We start from the raw sequence: 20,153 nt of genomic DNA on the forward strand, positions 1-20,153 counted from the left end.
TTTTTATGGAACTCCGTCTAATGAAAAAGTAGGTCAGATGAATGCTGCTTATGAAGTCCTCTTATAAAATTTCAAAGGTGGATGTGACTTTTATTGATCAATCTCACCTCTTAAATACTTTTTCCCAGGCCCCTTTTCCTTAAAAGCCATTTACTTTAATAGATTGTATAAGTTGCGCTTTGTTGAATAACAAATAAGCACCTTGACAAAAATGCTTTTGACAAAAACAGACATAAGCAATGGAAAGCGATGGAAGCAAACATATAAGTTGCATTTCTATGCTTCAGTCCTTCCAGTCCACCGGCATACTTTTTATACATTTGATGGAATTCGCAGTTTGGATGGAGAGAAATAATCACTAATTGTGGGATATATGATAAATGGACGGCATTTCTATAGCGGTTTTTAACCAGGCTCTGGAGACCTTCCCAAAGCGCTTTACAATGTACTTCACACCCATTCACACACTGATAGCAAAGTCAGCAATGCAAGACACCTACCTGCTTATTAAGGGCGTTTAGGGTTCAGTGTCTTGCCCAAGGACACTTCGACATTTACCTGGAACCTCAGTGGAAATGTTTAAATCCAAGCTTAAAACACACTTCTATTCTATAGCATATGAATAACCTAGATTTTATGTTGACAATATCTGTGTATTATTTGTTATTGCAACATCCATTGCAGCCTTGTCATCCTGGAAGGGGGATTACCGTACGTGTGGTCCCTTCTCAAGGTTTCTCCATTTTCCCCATGTTTAGGTTTTTGAGTTTTTCCTTGCCCTCATGTAGGTTTTAGATCAGGGGATGGTGTCATAATAATCTGTGGTTTGCAATCATCTGTGGTCTGTGCAGCCCTTTGAGACTCTTTGTGATTAAGGGTGATACAAATAAACATGACTTGACTACCTATGACTTCTTGATCCCAAGACGAGAGCTCTACCTCTTGAGCTACCTCTATTCAATTTCGCAGGAATGTTTGTGATCGTTGTTTTGAGCTCTCACAAACGATACGTTTGTTGAAAAAAAAATATCCGGTAGGACTGGGCAATAAAATACATTAATTTCAATTAAAACGTGAAGTAAAGTGGCTTGATGCTTGATTGATTGTTTTTTTTCTTAACCAAGCTATAAGATTTAACATATTTTTTGTTGTCTTAACAATTGTTTTCAATCAATCAAATCTTCTTAAATTGATATTTTTGGGTTGGTTCCTTTTCTGATCCAAATTAATTTAAATAGCAGTGGAATAGATCGCTAAAAAAGTAAATAATTCATTTCACTAGCATAGCCCGACTTTGTTGCTAATGTTGAGAAGGAATTAGTACTGTTAAATTTTTTTCATAACAACTTTTGGAGGACAGTTTTTGTCTTCCACTCATTGATTTCAGATAGTGAGAGTGTTGGTATCTGAAATGTAAGCTGGAAACAATGAACAATTCCTTTGAAGGTTTTATTTACAGAGTATTACGGGTGCGAATGTGTGAAAGATAATGGCTGTAGCAGGTCATAAGTGCGAAGATGCAAAAAAATTTCCACTGTACAATATAACTCTGTCTAAATCGGTTCTAGCAGGTAACAACTGGCACTAATACAATAACGCTCAAGGACACATATGGCTACAAAACACTTTTTAGGAAATTAAAAAAAATTCTCTTAGTCTGTTCGTCATTGTTTTAAGGTACCTGTAACATCTGCCAGAGGGCAGTAGGTCATAGAGGCGGTGGCTGCGGTTAGAGGAGTCCTTTATAATGTTGTTGGCTAAAGCACTTCATGATTTTCTGGGCTGTGTTGATGAGTCACTAAAACATAACATGAAAAATAAACATGCCCACTTAAAAAGGACTTTAACCAACTTTAGAACACATCAGGTCCTTTGGCTCTTGGGCTGAGGAGTCTAATTCTACTTTTGAAATACTATGTTTGTTGAGGTGGGCAGCACGGCGGCGCAGTGGTTAGCGAGTGTGCGGCACAGTTCTAAGGTCTTGGGAACATCCTGTGTGGGTTCAAATCCAGCTACCGGACTTACTGTGCGGAGTTTGTATGTTCTCCCCATGCTTGCGTGGGTTTCCTCCGGGCGACCTGGTTTCCTCCCACATTCCAAAGACATGCATTTCAGGTGGATTGGCCGGTCCAAATTGTCCCTCGGTGTGAATGAGCGAGCGAGTTGTCTGTCCCTGTGCGATTGGCTGGCAACCAGTTCAGGGTGTCCCCTGCCCACTGCCCGATGATTGCTGGCATGGGCTCCAGCACCCCGCGACCCTACTAAGGATAAGTGGTGCAGCTAATGAGATGAGATGAGATGAGATGTTTGTTGAGGTCATGTGGCCTTGTCCGACGAAATGCAGCTGATGACCAGTCCAACAAAGCAGCTCCCCTCATTCCTAGCTCTTAAATTCCACACAGTTCAAACAAACATTGCTGTCACAAATCCTATGGTATTTTACTATGTAACCTGATCAAAAAAAAAAATATATATATATATATATATATATATAATCAGAAGACAAATGAATTGCAGAGGACAAACATTTAAATTGGATGTTTTATTAAGGTACACAGCATGTTGTTGCGCAAGGCTGTAGCCGCCGGCAGTGCCAATTTCCCCTCGACTCATCCAGTTTTTTTAAGTTTGCCTCAGCAGCGTATGGTAAAAGACTGACAACATAATAACCCCTCAAAAACTTGTCAAATCCTGGCCCACTTTTTCCATCCCGCTGAAAGCATGATCCGTCTTGCTCAACATGTAACCCAGCAGTTATTCCGCCTCGTCTGATTTGATGCGACATCATTTCCCGGCAACAAAAGGCACAACCCCATTAGACTCACAACACAGACCCCCTAACCCAGTTTTTCGCCTTCTCCATCTCAAATATCTTTTCGATCTGGAGACGTTTCTATTGCCTGAACTCCACCTTTTTCAGAAAATTCAATTTCTGTTCTCGGGCACCTGCTTGTCCATCAGAACTCAACTCTGGCGCACAATAGCCGAACATCGGCAGGCAGTCTTCTGCGGGAAGTCGCAAAATGAGTTGGAAAGGCCAGCGGACTTCAAAGAAAGGCCGCTAATGGGCTTGCTTGGCTCAGTTTGTAAAGAAAACCCAATGAACCGCAATGCTACACAAACATGTAAATGTGAGTTTCTCAAAGATAGACCGAGTAAAAAGATACGTTAGCCATTGCTAAAAATGTTTAAAGATGTCTTTGTCTTCATTGATGGAAATATAGTGAGGATTTTTTTACAATACGATTAGACGTGGTGCTCCAGGAGAAACATGTAATAAGACTTAAAAGATAAAAATGATATTGAAAAAATAATACAAGCAAAGGCAATATTTGCAAGTTAGCGCTTGTAGTCCATCTTAATTTGTAAGTGCATCAAAAACATCTAATCTATTTAATCTAAATCAAATCGGTCTTTTCTAAACTTCTATCTAATGACCTGAAAAGAGCTGGGACCAACGTTTCCAAGGTTACCGTAGGTAATATCCTAAGATGTCATGATTTAACACAGGGGAGTGATCGGAGAAAGTTTTGTGGTCAGATGAGACCAAAATAGAACTTTTTGGTCATAATTCCTCTAAGCGTGTTTGGAGGAAGAAGAATAAAGAGTACAATCTGAAGAACACCATCCCTACTGTGAAGCAGGGGTGATAACATCATGCTTTGGGGGCGTTTTTCTGCACATGGAGAGAGGAGGACTGGGGCCATGTATTGTGAGATTTTGGGGAACAACCTCTTTCCCCAGACCTGAACCCAATCGAAAATGTTTGGAGGGAGCTCAAACTCCGTGTTTCGTTGAGAATCAAAGGAAACTGTTCAGGAATTGCAAAAATTGGAATTTTTGGCATGCAAAAAATAAGAGCCTAGTCAGACTCAAGTCAAATAAAGTTATGTTATGTAATTTAATGAATTGTTATAGGAAGAAATTCTGGTTACCTCAAATATCAGAGTGAAAACATTCATTCAGATTGTGAATTATTCGAAAACTTTGTAATTGGAATGGTTTATATCAGACGGTTTACATGGAAAGAGATGCGTTGCGAAAAAATCAGAAGAATAAATCTGTGCCCACATTCTCACAACGAAATCTGGGATTTCAATGGTTGAAGACACATTGTGAGTTTCGTAGCGTTATCATTTGTAACCAGAAAAATACAAGCACCTACAAAGTGAAATTTTGGAAGATTTTTAAATTGAAACAGTTTAAATTGGAGGATTTTTGTATGATGAAATAGGTTTCCCAAAAAAGATTCAATGTGTACCCACAGTCTCGCACTGGTTTTCTGTGATTTCAATGGTTCTAGTTGAAGATGGTGAATATAGTATTATTATTATTTGTAATAAGAAAATTACTATCAGATATGATGTGAGAAAATCAGATGATTAAACGTGTGCCCGCAGTCTCTCAATTAATGTTTTCAATTGTGTTCATTTAGGATGGTTGGGGAATTCTGTAGTTTTATTATTTGTTACCAGAAAAATAAAAATGCCAATGATGTGAGTATTTGTAAGATTTATGTAATTGGACCAGTTAAAATTGATTTATTTGCGTGGAAGATGCATTGCAAAAAGTGGATTTAACAGGTGCCCGCAGTCTCGCAATGGAATCTGTCAATTCAATGGTTTTCAATGAGAACGGATATGTGGCATTGTTACTTGCAAAAACATTAGCACCTACGATGGTTTCCCTAGGACAGATTTAAAAATTGTAAAGGTTTTAGTCAGATTTTAAGAAGGAAGGAGATGTTTTGCAAACAAAGTCAGGAGGATTAAATAAAACGGAATCTCGAATTTCAAAATCTTTCATTGTGGATCTTTGGCGTTATCGTTGTAAATAGAAAGATTCTAGCGCCTATAATGTGAATTTTAGGAAGACTATGGACCATTTTTGTCAGGTTCAAAACGTTGTCAGGAGGAAATAAGAGACTTTTGAGTTACAAACAAACTTACTTTTTAAGCAAAACGGACGGGTACAAGCACTCTTAGATTGGCATGTAATGAATCTCGCGGATTAAAGCGTGAGCGCCCTTCTTATACTGTTTCATAGATTCTGATTGGAGGATAGAATAAAGCACGTGCACGTAGGAGTATTCTGATTGGACGTTTTTTTTTTGGTTACATAAAGCGATAAAACTGCTGGGCACTAAAGCGCACTCTAACCTAACAATAAAAATGGAAAGAAGAGAGTACACTCTTCCATTAGGGGCTAACATAACAGTATACTTGAAGCCCGTACCTTTTTTAACAAATACCTTCGCCAGAAGCAGAATGATTCATGTGATACACCACAGCAGTTAATAGTTTGATAACAGATAGGAGTCTTGGGAAAATTGCCAGTGGCCCTTTAGTTGTAGCTTTATGTGATGGGTTAGCAAAAGGAGTTCTGTGCACCATAGTTGTTCATTGTTTGATAACAGATAGGGAGCTTACCAGTGGCTTCCAAGTTGTAGCTTTTAATTAGACACAAATTCTTTTGGCACTTGGGAAACGTATTCTCTTGACCTCGAAGGCGCTAGCCCCTGAAAACAACTCGAAAACGTAACTACATACTTATTGAGTATACTATAGAAATATATAAACATATAAAGATATAAGAGTAAGAGTATATATAGGGTATAAGAGTATAGAATATAGTATAAAAGGCACATTTAAATCATAATTTCCCATACAATTTTGGAGAAAAAAAAAACAAGTGTAGACCTGACACACAAACATTTAGAGGCTATTTTATTATCAGTTAAAAAAGAGAGTTCATAGCCTTAGAGGAAACATGCAAAAATAGAAATTCGGGAACATAATCGAATTTCACAGGCAAAATAATAGGCCAATTGTGAACATCTCCTCTCTAAAGGTTTTTATTTTTTATTTTTTAACTCCAACCTTGTCATACTCATCTTTCGGCGATATGTGAAAGTCATCCCGAGTAAGTCTATCGTTTTTTTTCCCCGGATAACTCAACTGACCTGCGCACCAAACGTCTATAACCGTCAGTGGCACTGAACGAGTTATTAAACCGCTCCCACTTCCTCAAAAGCAAGTTGTTTTCTCTTGTCACTCAGAAATTATAGTGCACGGCTGCTTATTTTGGTACTGCAATTAACATGTCCTCGCAAAGATGCTTTTATAGGCAATCCAGCGGAAGGGAACACAACTTAACAAAAACGAAATGGAAAATGACATTCTCGCGTTCTGTGAGGCTCAAGTGTACAGAACAATGACATTTCGTTTAATGGAACTCGATGACGTCAAACATTTGCATCCGTAACAAGACGTCTCATTACGGGGGCTTTTCAAAGATTTGAAGAAAGATCTCTCGGCTGCTTCGCTGATTTTTAAGGAGAAAAATAATGGGCAATTTGAGGATAATGCTTTTAAAATAACTACAAACAAATTGCAAAGACCGAATTGGAAAGCCTGGAAGGGCAGGCATGTCAAACAAGGTCTGCAGGCCGGATCCAACCCATTGGATGATTTTATATGGCCTGTGCTATCAAAAGTTATGATTATTGAATAAATACAAACTAAATGGTCTTTTCTGCCACTAAAGGGCAGTAAAGGTGTAAAATAGCTGATGTTATATCGGATATCATGTTAAAGACAGTTTTAATGTCATCGATATGACACCAAGCTAAACTACCAAAGAAGGACCGTGAACTAAGAGTATGTGTAATTGAAGCTTTAATGACAATTGCAATGTCATCGATATGACACTAAGTTAAACCACCAAAGAAGGACCGTGACCAAAGAGGACGTGAAATTGAACCTTTGAAGACAATTGCATATCATCGATATGACACCAAGCTAAACCACCAAAGAATGACCGTGACCAAAGAGGACAAGTAATTGAAGCGTTGAAGACAATTGCAATATCATCGATATGACACCAAGATAAACCACCAAAGAATGACCGTGACCAAATACGACCTGTAATTGAAGCTTTAAAGACAATTGCAATGTCATCGATATGACACCAAGCTAAACCACCAAATATGGACTGTGACCAAAGAGGACGGGAAATTCAAGCTTTAAAGACAATTGCAATGTCTTCAATATGACACTAAGGTAAACCACCAAAGAATGACCGTGACCAAAGAGGACAAGTAATTGAAGCGTTGAAGACAATTGCAATATCATCGATATGACACCAAGATAAACCACCAAAGAATGACCGTGACCAAATACGACCTGTAATTGAAGCTTTAAAGACAATTGCAATGTCATCGATATGACACCAAGCTAAACCACCAAATATGGATTGTGACCAAAGAGGACGGGAAATTCAAGCTTTAAAGACAATTGCAATGTCTTCAATATGACACTAAGGTAAACCACCAAAGAATGACCGTGACCAAAGAGGACAAGTAATTGAAGCGTTGAAGACAATTGCAATATCATCGATATGACACCAAGATAAACCACCAAAGAATGACCGTGACCAAATACGACCTGTAATTGAAGCTTTAAAGACAATTGCAATGTCATCGATATGACACCAAGCTAAACCACCAAATATGGACTGTGACCAAAGAGGACGTGAAATTCAAGCTTTAAAGACAATTGCAATGCCTTCAATATGAAACTAAGCTAAACCACCAAAGAAGGACCGTGACCAAAGAGGGCGTGTAGTTGAATCTCTAATTCCTTGTCCGGAATGTGTTTTTGGCGGGGAAGGGTTTGATTCTCCACATTAAATGGATCGCACTGGTTTCCATGGCTAACAGTAGAAGCTTCCTGATCGGACCAAGATATAGCACCTTTGTCATCTGCTCGCCGTGGTTTTTCAGTGTAAATAGAAGAGCAGGACCTTGGCATTGACGGGTGGTGGTTTTTTTTTTTTTCCAAAGAGGAACAAGTTGTCGTCGCGAGCTCCAGAAAGGGCTGACCTTGACACACTTGACGCGATTTCAGAATTTGAATTGCTCCCACGAACGCAGTTTGTCAACAGGACGTGGAAAGTAGGCCAGCATTTTCTGTCATACTTGGCCTGACCTTGCACCGTCCTTTTTCTAAGAAACTGACGATTCCCATCCTATCATTAAAATGCACGTATTCTTTTGCTTATTCACCAACAGTCTGTTCAATGTTCCCTTTGAAAATGTTATTCAAGACCAGGGAAACCGGCGCTAGTATTTCCATTCCATTGGGGACACTTCATTTAGTGGGAGTCCACTTGATTTGGACGCAGACAGTTTGACTGATTAACATTTTTTTTTTTTTACCTTTTTTGATCCAAATACAAGTTGGCAAGACAAGTCATGTTTATTTGTGATTCCCCTAATCACAATGAGTCTCAAAGGGCTGCACAGACTATTATTACATCATCCCCTGATCTAAAACCTACATCAGGGCAAGGAAAAACTCAAAAACCTCAACATGAGGAACATGAAGACACCTTAAGAAGGGACCGCACATGACAAGATGTCCAGGCTACAATGCATGTCGCATTAACAACCAATACAATTAAAAATAAAATGTAAAATAATTTAAGAATAGTATAAAGTAAAAAAAATAAAATAAAACGAATGACCAGGTTGCAATGGATGGAGCATTAACAAACAATAAACAGATAGAGGTCATTCATAAGCTATAGAATATAAGTGTGTTTTAAGGCCTGGATTTAAACAGTTTCACTGAGGTTGCAGAGGGTAGAGCATTCCATAGTACCAGGGCCCAAATGAAGAATGCTCTCCAACACGTGGATCTCTTCTTGGCTCTTGGGATCACTAGTAGACCAGCATTTTCAGAGCAAAGGCTCCGGACAAGAACATAAAGGGAAATCAAATCTGAAAGATATGAGGGAGCAAATCCACGCATGATTTTGTATGATACCAACAGAACCTAAAAATCACCTATTTACAATGAATTGAAAATCAACAACTTTATAATACAATTTAGAAAACATAAAGAAAAAAGGGGTTGGTTGGCTGGAAAAAGCCAGAGGTTATGTTGGTCCTGTCCCTTAGAATAGGGTTTCTCAACTGATGGGTCAGGACCCAAAACGTGGGTCAGGTACCTGTTTTCGGTAGTTCACGGACCTTTGCCCTGGAAACATAATGCTATGAAGTAGAAAAAGACGAAGGGTAAATTACACAGTAGATAATGCTCTGCCTGATATCTTCTTCCTTCCCAGTCAATCGGCACTGTCCCAATTGTGTTTGAGAGACCACATCTCATTTTATTCTGATTTTGTTTGTTGTATTGCCTTTTTTCGGATGTTTAATGGGAAAGTTAGTGCTAAGGGGGAAGGAAAAGTGGAAAACAGTGACGACAACAATCAAGTTGAAGAAGGAAATAATTGCAAAATATGAACGTATGTCTGCCATTGAAACAATGCTTGAAGGTCCAAAAAATGGTCAACTTTTTTTATTTTTTTAAATAGTAAATTAATCTTCGTTATCCACACAATTTGGCAATAATCGTTATTTTGATACACAATTTTTTTTTAAATAGTTTGGGCACAAACTTCCTTTAATATGTGGCTATTTGAAAGTTTTAAGGGTTCGCTTATATGCGATGGAGACTTATATGCGATACTTGAAGCCCTTTTGGTTTTGATGGTCATTTTATTTGTGACTTGTGAATGTATTATAATATACATTGGAAACCTCGGTTCTCGACCATAATCCGTTCCAGAACCCTGTTCGAAAACCGATTTGTTCGATCACCGAAATAATTTTTTCCATTAAAAATAATGTAAATCGTTTTAATCCGTTCCAACACCCTGAAAGTTTACCTTGAATGTTTAACGTAAACATAAAGCTAACCCAGGCTAATCGTACGTTCGCGTTATCGTAATCTTCCGTACGAAAGATTAGGCTAACATGAACGTGTAAAAATAAAAAAATCAGGTCATTTACAAGTCATTTAGCACCCGGGTCTCCACAACAAGTGGTGAGCGGTTCATTGGAAAGGGGGCTCCGTTCCAACACCCTGAATGTTGGGCTCCGTTCCAACACCCTGAATGTTTACCTTGAATGATTAACGTAAACATAAAGCTAACCCAGGCTAAACGTACGTTCGCGTTATCGTAATCTTCCGTACGAAAGATTACGCTAACATTAACGTGTAAAAATAAAAAAAAAGGATAAAGAGTCGGTCCAGTTGAGATTAGCTACCCTGGACTGTCTAAACCAGGGGTGTCAAACTCATTTTAATTTGGGGGCCACACGATAGAACAAACATTCTGTCGGGGGCCGGACTGGTAGATTAAAGAGAAAGAAAAAGAGATAAAGAAATAAGAGAAAGAGGGAGGGAAAAGGAGAGAGGGCGGGGAAAAGAAAGAAAAAGAGAGAGAGCGAGAAAGCGTGAGAAACAAAAGATAAAAAGTCGTGAGAGAGGGGGGAAAAGAAAGGGAGAGGAAGAAAGAAATCCAAGGAGAAATAGAAAGACAGAAGGAGAGAAAAGAGAAAAGAAAGCGAGAAGGGTACACCTGTGGTCTAAACACTTTTCACAATGATATATTTAGGAAGCCAAAATGGTGATGATGTTTAAAATGAATACAAGAATCACGTCATGTCATTGTTGTGAACTATACTCATATTGGATTTCTCTTAACACAGTCACACAACATATTTTTATGAAAATTGCTACTTTGGTTCTCCGACTTTCACAATAACAACTTGTATATGCTGGGGCCAGTGTGACTGAGCGCATTCTAGTGTTATCCCTTTATGTGAAGTCGATCCTTGCTATCACTTCTTTGAGCAGTTGCGGAACCTGACTTGTCATCAGATTATTCTCAAGTTCAAATTTCTTCCAAGGTTTCTGGATTTGTCCTTGATTTTGTCGAATTTGACATTATGTGTATTGCAATGTGTATTCTGTGTAGCACTATCTAGATACTATATAACACACTACAGTGGGTATTAGCACGTCACATTTGGTATTTGTATATTGTATTCTTTTTGCTTTATTATTGTATTGTTCTCAGCGCAGGGATGCTGCTGGAAATGTGAATTTCCCTGCGGGGATGAATAAAATATCTATCTATCTATCTATTAAGTTGTCGCATAAGGATTTTAGTTATTCTGCCTCTTCTGAGGGTTTTGACATTTTCTTCCTATCGCCTGTCTTTCTTGCAAAAGTCAAATAAATTAAAGTTTTCATCTGAAGTAATTGTATACAGGAAGCTATAAATTAAAAGAATAAAAGCATTACTTGTGCTAGTTTGTGAGCAACGTCAGATTCAATTGAATTGCCCCTTCAGTCCTTATTCACTTCGAATTTTCTGATAACGTCATTGTAAAAGAACAGAAGAGATATAACTGCTTTGGTGGCGAAAGCCAGCAATTTCCTCCAGACTGGGCAGAGAGCCACCGCTGATTTTCTGAGTTGTGTTAATGGCTCTTTAAGGTAATCCTGTCTGCTGCCATACGTTTTTCTCCCCCGCAGCATGACCTTAGCGATGAGGAGTCAGGCCAAGTGGGAGTTGCTGGACAGGAAGGAGGTCTTGGGCACAGGAGTTCTTCTCATTGCGGTGGGATCGCTTCTGGTCGTCAGCAGCTTCCTGGCTTTGGGGTTCACTGGGACCTTTCTTGGTAAGTGCCAATTGGTTTTACAACTGATTTTGTGAAAGAGAGTAAGAAAATAAATTGCTAATGCATTTACTGAGGCAGTTGAACTGTTACCCGGATGGATTTGGGTGTCGTCACCCGCCTTTGCAAAATCCAACAAGTTTGCAAAGCACATTTTAGAAAACTAAGGCTTTTGAACTGCTCCCCCTTTCCATTGTAAGAACCTAAAACCACTCTGTTTTGGTGAGATGGACCCAAGCACAGACACAATATCTAAATTACAAGAGTTTATTTGGGGGCAAAGGGAACTAAAAAAGGCGCTCCGCATATGAAAGAGGGGTAAAAACAAGTAACAAAAAACACAGTCCAGAAAACACTCGTGACTGTCACATTTCAGGAAGTCCTAGATAGATTGCCGACAGGTATTCCCAGGCAAAAACGATCCAATAGCCTTTGCTGTATGCACAGTCCTTGAATTGCGAGTTCCTGATTAGAGTCAAAGGTTGGTGAAGAATAGGTGTAAGGTTGTTTAATTTATCCTCTGGAGGATGTTAGCGTGCTGGATCCTAAAACTCTGCTCTTTAAGTTTTAGGGCAGGAGTCACCAACCTTTTTAAAGTATTTTTTTCTTACTGTTTAGCAAGTAGTGCTACCATGCATTGATGCATTGATATGCATTGATGACGTCATGATGCTAGTACACTCACAATGTTGCATTCAAGTGCGCCATGGAAAACTGCAGATTCATGAACTCCTGCGTAGCAAAAGCTTAGAAAACATGGTAGTACCATACCAAATTGCATGCTAAAGATTACAGTCTTTGGGAACTATCCTCAATGCTTCCCTGGTTCTAAGAAGCAGACTGAACTCTTTTGTCCGGCAACCCAGAAGTTCTGTGACCATGATGCAATTAGAAATTGTGTTTCAACACAGTCCCTTACCCTTAAAACTAGCCCTTCTCCTCACTCCCTTAACCCTAAACATTACCACTGACCCTCGTAAAAAATCTTAAGATCCATCCAGTGCTGGAGAATACGAACGAATATTTTTACGAAATGTTTTTTTGACCCTCAAGCCTTTGTTTTTTCAACAATAAAGTTAAAAGTAAGATTAAAAGTCGTGTGCATCGTTTGTGGTGACCTTAAAAAAAGTTGAAAGTTAAATATTTTAAGTGTAAAGTAAAGTGCTGGGGAAAGTTGCCACCCTCCCATAAACCCTTTGTCAGGCTTCAAACTTAAAGCATAAAAAACTGCAAATGTTTTCTAAAAATCAATAACATGTTAGACACAATTTTAAAGTGGAACCAAATGTTTACCACGAAAAAACTAAATAGTAGGTATTGAAAAGATATTTGTCCCCTGTTCTCTCAGCTCAGCCAACTGACTCTAGAAGTTCCCTAATGGCTGTTCAATAATCCAATGTCGACCTAAATGACTAACAATTGCAAACAGAGTGTGTGTCATTAAGTCTCAGTTTACATGCACCTGCTTTGTGATGAGCTCAGAGGTCTCTGAGAGCAAACACTGGAGAACAGACAGCAATATTAAGACCAAAGAAAACACCAGGCAGGACTGGGATAAAGCTGTGGAAAAGTTCAAAGCAGGAATGGTATACAAGAACATTTACAATTTTCCCAGAGCATTGTGCGAGCAATAATATGAAATTGGAGGGAGTTTTAAACCACTGCAAACTAGGGTGGTCCTTAATGGGGGTCGAATTTTTTTTTTTTGAAATATTGGGCTCTGACCCCCCGCATATGTTCTTATATCGATAAAAACACACTGTGTGCAATTTTGAACAATTTGGATAATATTTAGAGGTAGCTCAACGACTTTGAAATTTCCCAAAATGGTAAAATTTTGGCAATTTTCGAGAAGAAACGGAAATCTTAACCCTATGTGTACGGCGTTTTAGAACATCCAATTTCAGTCCATTGCTTATAATTGTAACACAAGAAAAGTTACAAGTAACTTTGTACACTAGGTCTGATATAATGTGCGAAAAATCCTTATTTTTCATACCAAAATTTCAGAGGCCTTGAGCGACCTCTAAATATCCTTTGATTTTGATGAAACTTTGCCTAATTACGTTTTGTATATATTGGAACATATTCAAGGGGTCAGAGCATGAAATTTTAAAAGTCGAAAAATAAGGACCACCCTACTGCAAACCTATAAAGATTTGGCTGCTCCCTAATCTTTCAGCTCAAACTGGGAGAAACCTAACCAGAGGAGCAACCAAGATGTTCATTATCATATTGGCTGACCTGCAGACAAACACACAGCTGAAGTGGGACAATCTGTGCATAAGACAACTATTTGTCGTACTGTGCATAAATCTGGCCTTCGTGGAAGAGTGACAAGAAGAATGCCCTTTCTCAAAGAATATCCCTAAAAAGGCCTGTTTGGCGTTTACAAGAAGTCACATAAAATGATTAAGAACTAACAATATAAAAGTGTTAAAATGGCCCAGCCAAAGTCCAGAATATTTCAGTTTCAAGATGTGCAAAACTTAGAGACAGACCCCAAAAGACTTGTGTCTGTGATCGCAGCAAGAGGAGCTTGTGCACAGCTTTAACTTAAAGGGGGGCAATATTTTTGCAACACCTACACATCCATTTTTATATTTGTTAGCAAAATATAAAATGTTTAATACATTTGGTTCCTTTACCAAACTGTGTGTCACATGTTGTTCTATTTATCTTTAAGTTTGAAGCTTGGCATTACGTCAAAAGGGTTTTTGGGGGCCAATAGCTTTGCATGGCACTGTATGTGTTAACAATGTCCAACTGAGTTCAAAGAGCCCTTAAGCTTTATTTTCTACTGCGCCTATCTGCTTTCATCTGTACAGGGTGGAACACATTAGGTAGGAGGAATAGGGCTGGAGGGTAGCACTGGAAAGAGGCGTACTAATTGTCCCAGCAGGTTTGTTTTTTTTCTATTTGCTAGTGAAGCATGAAAACGGTGAAAGTACGAAACGGACGTCAAGAAAAGACTAAACGCCAACCCAAAGTTTATTCGAGCGCATTTAAGAAATGCTTGTTCTTGCACGTGCATCACAACAGCTCTTTAATTAGCTTATTAAATGAAAATACACAAGCAATGTCCAGCGGAGGGAGCCAAAACGAGTAGCTTGTCGGTTTCCTAATTAGCGTTTCCAACGTCTTGAGTGAAGAATAAAGTAAACATGTGGAAGGAGAGGGGGAAAAAAACAAGGCCCAATCTGGCCTTTGCGAGTAAATCCCGTGCGGATTCTGTGTATCATCTATATTAAGCGCCTGGAGTCAGCGTGACCCTATGAGTCAAGGTGATGGAGCAGAAACAAAGGCAATCAAACCACGCCGGGGCGCTAATGTTTCGGCCACTCGGCGGCATAACTTAGCCTCCGTCTGTTTTCTTTTTCGCTTTGCCCTCTACCCAGCCACAAAAGCAACAACAGGTCCATTTTGAATATTGTCGTGCAAAAACTGGGTTAACTCATTGTTAAGACACATTTACCATTATGTATTTTTTTACCTACCAATATAAAAATAAACAAACAACCCGTTGGGGTCCTGATGATGATTCATTCTCAGGAAGGGTTATATAACCTTAGCCAATGTGAAAAGGTTTTTTTTTAGTTTTCTTTCGATGCGTAATATCTGAATAAACAGTGGCCCAGTTAAAGACCCCTGCGGCACAAATGAGTTTTTTTTCTTCGTCAAGGATTCAACTATCATGCATTACAGTTTATACCGATAATTCAGAGACCCATCACATCTTCGCGCTACGGTTATCGCTGGTTTACTGCTACGTGGAAATTGAATTTTCTTTATTGTCATGCTATCAGTGGTACTCCAAAGACCCAGATAGTTAAGGGATTTGTACACTCTAAACTGATACTCAACTTTGAGTCACTGTCGATACTGACACTAGATATTGACACTGCCAGAACGTAAAATACTCCTCCCTTACCTCACCTTACCTCACCTCATCTTACCTTACCTTTCTGTTATTTGTCTGCATTATGCCTTGTTTATTGCATGTTTGCTCTTGGGGAAGAGGAAGTAATTCGATCTGTGCTGCATGTTGTGCTTATAGCTAATGGTACAATAAGGTTAAAGTTGTTAGCCTGTTCACCAGCAAGCTAATTGTAGAGATTAAATCACCACAGTAACTGAGCTGAACAAAATTTAACCTGCTTTCATGCAAGCGACTTAAGGCGAAATTCCGCCAAGATAACAAACCTATCAATATTTTGTTGAGTTGTGCAGAGTACTGGAACATATCTCCTCCACACCCTTTGCACCTTTTGAACCATCGATTTCCATGCTTGTTTGATTTAGAATTGTATAATTTGTAGTTTTTATTGTAAAACAGCCTCCAGGGGACTGTATTGATATTGAGTATAACCCAAATACAGACTCTTAGTATTAATGATACTGTAACCCTAATATCTTTGATCAGAGCCTACATAAGATCGTACATTCCAGGGAAAATGTAACCTACGGTATAAAAACTGAAAATGTGATTTTATTTTATGAAGTTTTACGAGTTCGAAACCTGGATTGTTTTTTTTTTTCCCCGTTCTTCCAGGTGACTACTTCGGCATCATGCTGGACCAAAAGGCGACCGGCTTTCCTTTCAGCCTCACGGACAACCCCATGTACTGGGGCAGCACCGCCAACTACCTGGGCTTAGCGCTCATGTGAGTTTTACCGATTCCTTGAGATGATGTGGAAATATGTTCCCATGGAAACTGAGAGCACTTCACAACCTCGGCCTGCGTGGTTAAGCCAAATGCTCCAGGGTTAATCAGCTACTAACAGCCGCTTCACGAGCCTCCATTTTGTTTTTCCACTGGTCCTTATTCCAGTACCTTTATTTCCATGACATTTCTAAATTTCTCTTGGCACGTATTGTTTGGTTGATTTTGAAGCTACCGTGTGTATTTTATACAGGGTTGGGTAGGGTTACTTTAACTGGATTACTTTCAATTACTTTTGGATTACTCCAATACCAAATATGCTAATAAAAGACAAAAGAAACTAAATATGAATAAAATTATGACTCACAACACGTGGTAAGCTTTCTCTCCTGGCTTTGATCCCTTTGATCTCCGGCAAAACTAACATAAAATGTGACAGAAACATAATGAAAATAAATCCAAACAGCTTGCCGACATCATTTTTGCTGTTCCATGTATTCCATTACTCCCCAAGCCTGCACAAAATTTAGTAATTTTATTCATATTTAGTTTCTTTTGTCTTTTATTAGCATATTTGGTATTGGAGTAATCCAAAAGTAATTGAAAGTAATCCAGTTAAAGTAACCCTACCCAACCCTGATTTTTAGCAAAGCACCCAATTTTTCATTTCAATGAAACGCTATTAGAGGTAAGATTGGTTCTAAAGAAAAAAATCCAGCCCAACCAATTGATTTGAGGGACTGAGCCTGAAAACAATTGTAATTTTCATGTTTTATTTGTGAGGGCCTGGACGGGTTTCTCTCTCGCTGACTTTTTTATCCACCTGTCATTGTTCTTTGTGGAATCCGCCTCACCAAGCGACCCGCTGAGTGTGTCGCCAATGAATACTACAGTGTCTTGCAAAAGTATTGCCCGCTCCAAGAACCCTTTAAAATACTACAATATTTCAGGCTTAAAAAACTAAGAATTTCTAAGAATCAACAACATGTGAGAAAAAAATCTTAAAGAGAAACCAAATGTATCCAACATTTAGTACCGTGCCAACAAATAAAAAATTGAAAAGTACACATTGTAAAAAATATTGGCACACTTTGGGTTAATACTTTGTACAACCTCCTCTTGCTGCAATCACAGCCACAAGTCTTTTGGGTATGTCTCTTTAAGTTTTGCACATCTTGAAACAGAATATTTGCCCATTCTTCCTTACAAGACAACTCAAGTACCTTAAGGTTTGATGGTGATCGTTGAGTTCAGGATATTTCGGATTTTTCCACAAATGCTCGATAAGATTGAGGTGTGGACTTTAGGCTTGGCCAGTCCAACACTTTTATTTTGTTAGTTTTAAACTATTCCATTTTAGATTTTGCTTTACGTTTCGGTCGTTGTCCTGTTGGGTTAGGTGAAACTGTGCCCTAGTCTCAGTTCTCTTGACGACTCCAACAGACTTTCTGCCAGAAAAATTGGCTCAATCCATCTTCTTAGCAACTCTAATGATCTTGTCAGTCTCTGATGAAGAAAAGCAAACCAAGAGCATGCTACTACCATAGGTGATATGCAGTATTATGCCAAATGTAACGCTTTGCATTCAGCCCAAAAGCTGAATTGTGGTCTCATCTGACCAGAGCACCTGGTTCTACATTATTTGTGTCCCCCATATGGCTTCTTGCAAATGGTATTCTTCCATAACGGGCAAATTTATGCAGAGTATGACTAATAGTTGTCTTATGTACAGATTGTCAGACCACAGCTGTGTAAGTTTTCAGTGATCATGGGTAACTTGGTTGCTTCTCTCATTAGTGTTTTTCCTTGTTAGGGCCAAAGGTTTAGAGCAGGGGTCGGTTTCAGTTGCGCGCCATGTTTTTAGAGACTTTACAGTCGCGCTCCTCCTCCTTTGTTCCGTTTGTGAGCGTGTGTCTGCGTGGCGCCGAGGAGAGGAGGAGAGATCCCTGTTTCAATCCAGCCAACGAAACACAGGCGCGCGATAAACAAATGAATCATGGCGGCTACTCCAGCGAAAAGATGTCGTTCTTTTCAGCCAACGTGGGCAAATGACTGGGGCTTTGTGCAAAAAATGACCGTGCTGTTTGGGCATTATGCCTCGAGACCGATGTACCTCGCACATCAAGTGTTAAACGTCAATACATAAGGAATGATGAACATGGATTCAAGGACGAGTCTGACAAGGCGGAGACATTAAAACGCGCTGTGTCCAAGTCCGGCAGACAAACACAGACCCTGAAAACTGTTGTCACCACTAAAAACGCCATTGCTCACTGCACAGCAAAGCACGGACAATCTTTTACTTAATGCGAATATATTAAAGAAGCGTTCTTTTCGAGATCGGAGGTTTTGTTTGGTGGCTTGCCTAACAAGCAGATAATCAAATACAAGAATAAAACACATCCCCATGTCAGCCAGAAGTGTGGACCGTCAAGAGGAGGGGCTGGCAGAAAGCGTGTGTGTGCGCGTGAGTATTTCAATTTGATATTTTCTGTAATCAGATATCATTAGTGAATAGTATGATAGCTGTCCATATCACTTTTTTTATTGTAGTTCATTGTTGATGAAGAATGGTTGATTCTGGTTGATGCTTGTGGTAAAAGGTTGACGTCATGGATGTCTACATGCCTTTCCACGCGTTGCTCACATTCATTTTTTAGTTTATTGATGAACAAGAATAGTAGAAGATGAATAGGTCAGTTATACGATTTCAATGTCTATCCATTTTGTATACTTGGACTAGTGTAAAATGATAGCTCAGTTGGATATAAAAAAAAAAATTGTGCGAGTCATTAATCTTGGTGTGGCACACTGATTTACAAGGAAATTTGAAAGTGGCACTCCACTCCAAAAAGGTTGCTGACCTCTGGTTTAGAGGGACTGCCAGGTCTTGTTTTGTTAGGTTTGCAGCGGTTATATGCTCTCTCCATTTTAATATTATTGCTTGCACAGAGCTCTGGGAGATGTGTAAATGTTGCAAAATCACTTTTATCCCATTACTGCTCTACACTTTTCCACAACTATCCCGGACATGCCTGATGTGTTATTTGGTCTTTATAATGCTGGCTGTTCTCATGTGTCTGCTTTCACAGACCCCAGAGCCCATCACATAGCAGGTGCATTTAAAATGATACTTAAAGAACTCTGTTTGTCATCGTTGGTCATTTAGGTTGACATTTTATAATTATGAAATCAACGGAAAACCTTTAGAGTAAGTTGGCTGATCAGAGAAATAAGGCGGCCAATATTTTTGCAACACCTACTTTTCTGTTTTTAGTTAATATAATATAAAATATAGAAATGATTTGGTTCCATGTCATGATTGTGTTTCACATCTTGTTGATTCCTAGAAAATATTTTCGATTTTTTTAACTGTCAGATTTAATCCTGAAATGTGGCAATTTGACAAAACGTTCTAGAGGAGGGGCGCAAGACTTATGCTAGGCACCATATCAATGGCATGAAGGATTAAATATTTTTGTTTCTTTGTATTACAGGAGAAAACATAAAATTTATCTTTCTGTTGCAAACCAATTCCATTAAGAGTACTCATATTAAGCATTCTTTTATCTTGATACTGAAAATTTCCTGCTGAAGCATTATTACTTTAAACACTTTTCATTCAATTTTTACTTCTTTTTTTTCCCGAAATTGGATAAAGGTGCTCTTAGCAGGAGCATAAATAAAGAATAGAAGGAGCGAGGTGAGGAAAAAAAGAGAAGAATCATATCTGCCCCCCCCTGCCCCTTTTGCTTTGCCAGACTCCCACACATTAGGCCACTTTGCAAGCCTGCTGTGCAGCCGAGATTGAGGCCACTAAATTACTGCTTACGTGAGCCAGACTGGTGAAAAAGAGAGAAAAAAAACGCTTGTGAACTGCAATTACAATCAAAATATTCTATACAACTGGATAATACATCATTCAGAAAAAAATGAAAAATAAATCTAAACCTGGA

General features: G+C 38.9%; 1 protein-coding gene across 3 annotated transcripts in view; it reads left to right on the top strand.

The window, feature by feature from the left end:
- The window catches only part of pemt (phosphatidylethanolamine N-methyltransferase), a 62,405-nt gene that overhangs the window by 17,538 nt on the left and 24,714 nt on the right, over window positions 1–20,153 (top strand). For all 3 annotated transcript variants that reach the window (XM_088323408.1, XM_088323409.1, XM_088323410.1), the window contains exons 4-5: window positions 11,391–11,536; window positions 16,086–16,197. In XM_088323408.1, the coding sequence (XP_088179534.1) occupies window positions 11,391–11,536; window positions 16,086–16,197 (258 nt within the window). The remainder of the gene's footprint in view (window positions 1–11,390; window positions 11,537–16,085; window positions 16,198–20,153) is intronic.

This window comes from Urocampus carinirostris, chromosome 19, assembly GCF_059441175.1.
Source record: "Urocampus carinirostris isolate Australia breed hairy pipefish chromosome 19, RoL_Ucar_1.0, whole genome shotgun sequence".
Lineage (NCBI taxonomy): Eukaryota > Metazoa > Chordata > Actinopteri > Syngnathiformes > Syngnathidae > Urocampus > Urocampus carinirostris.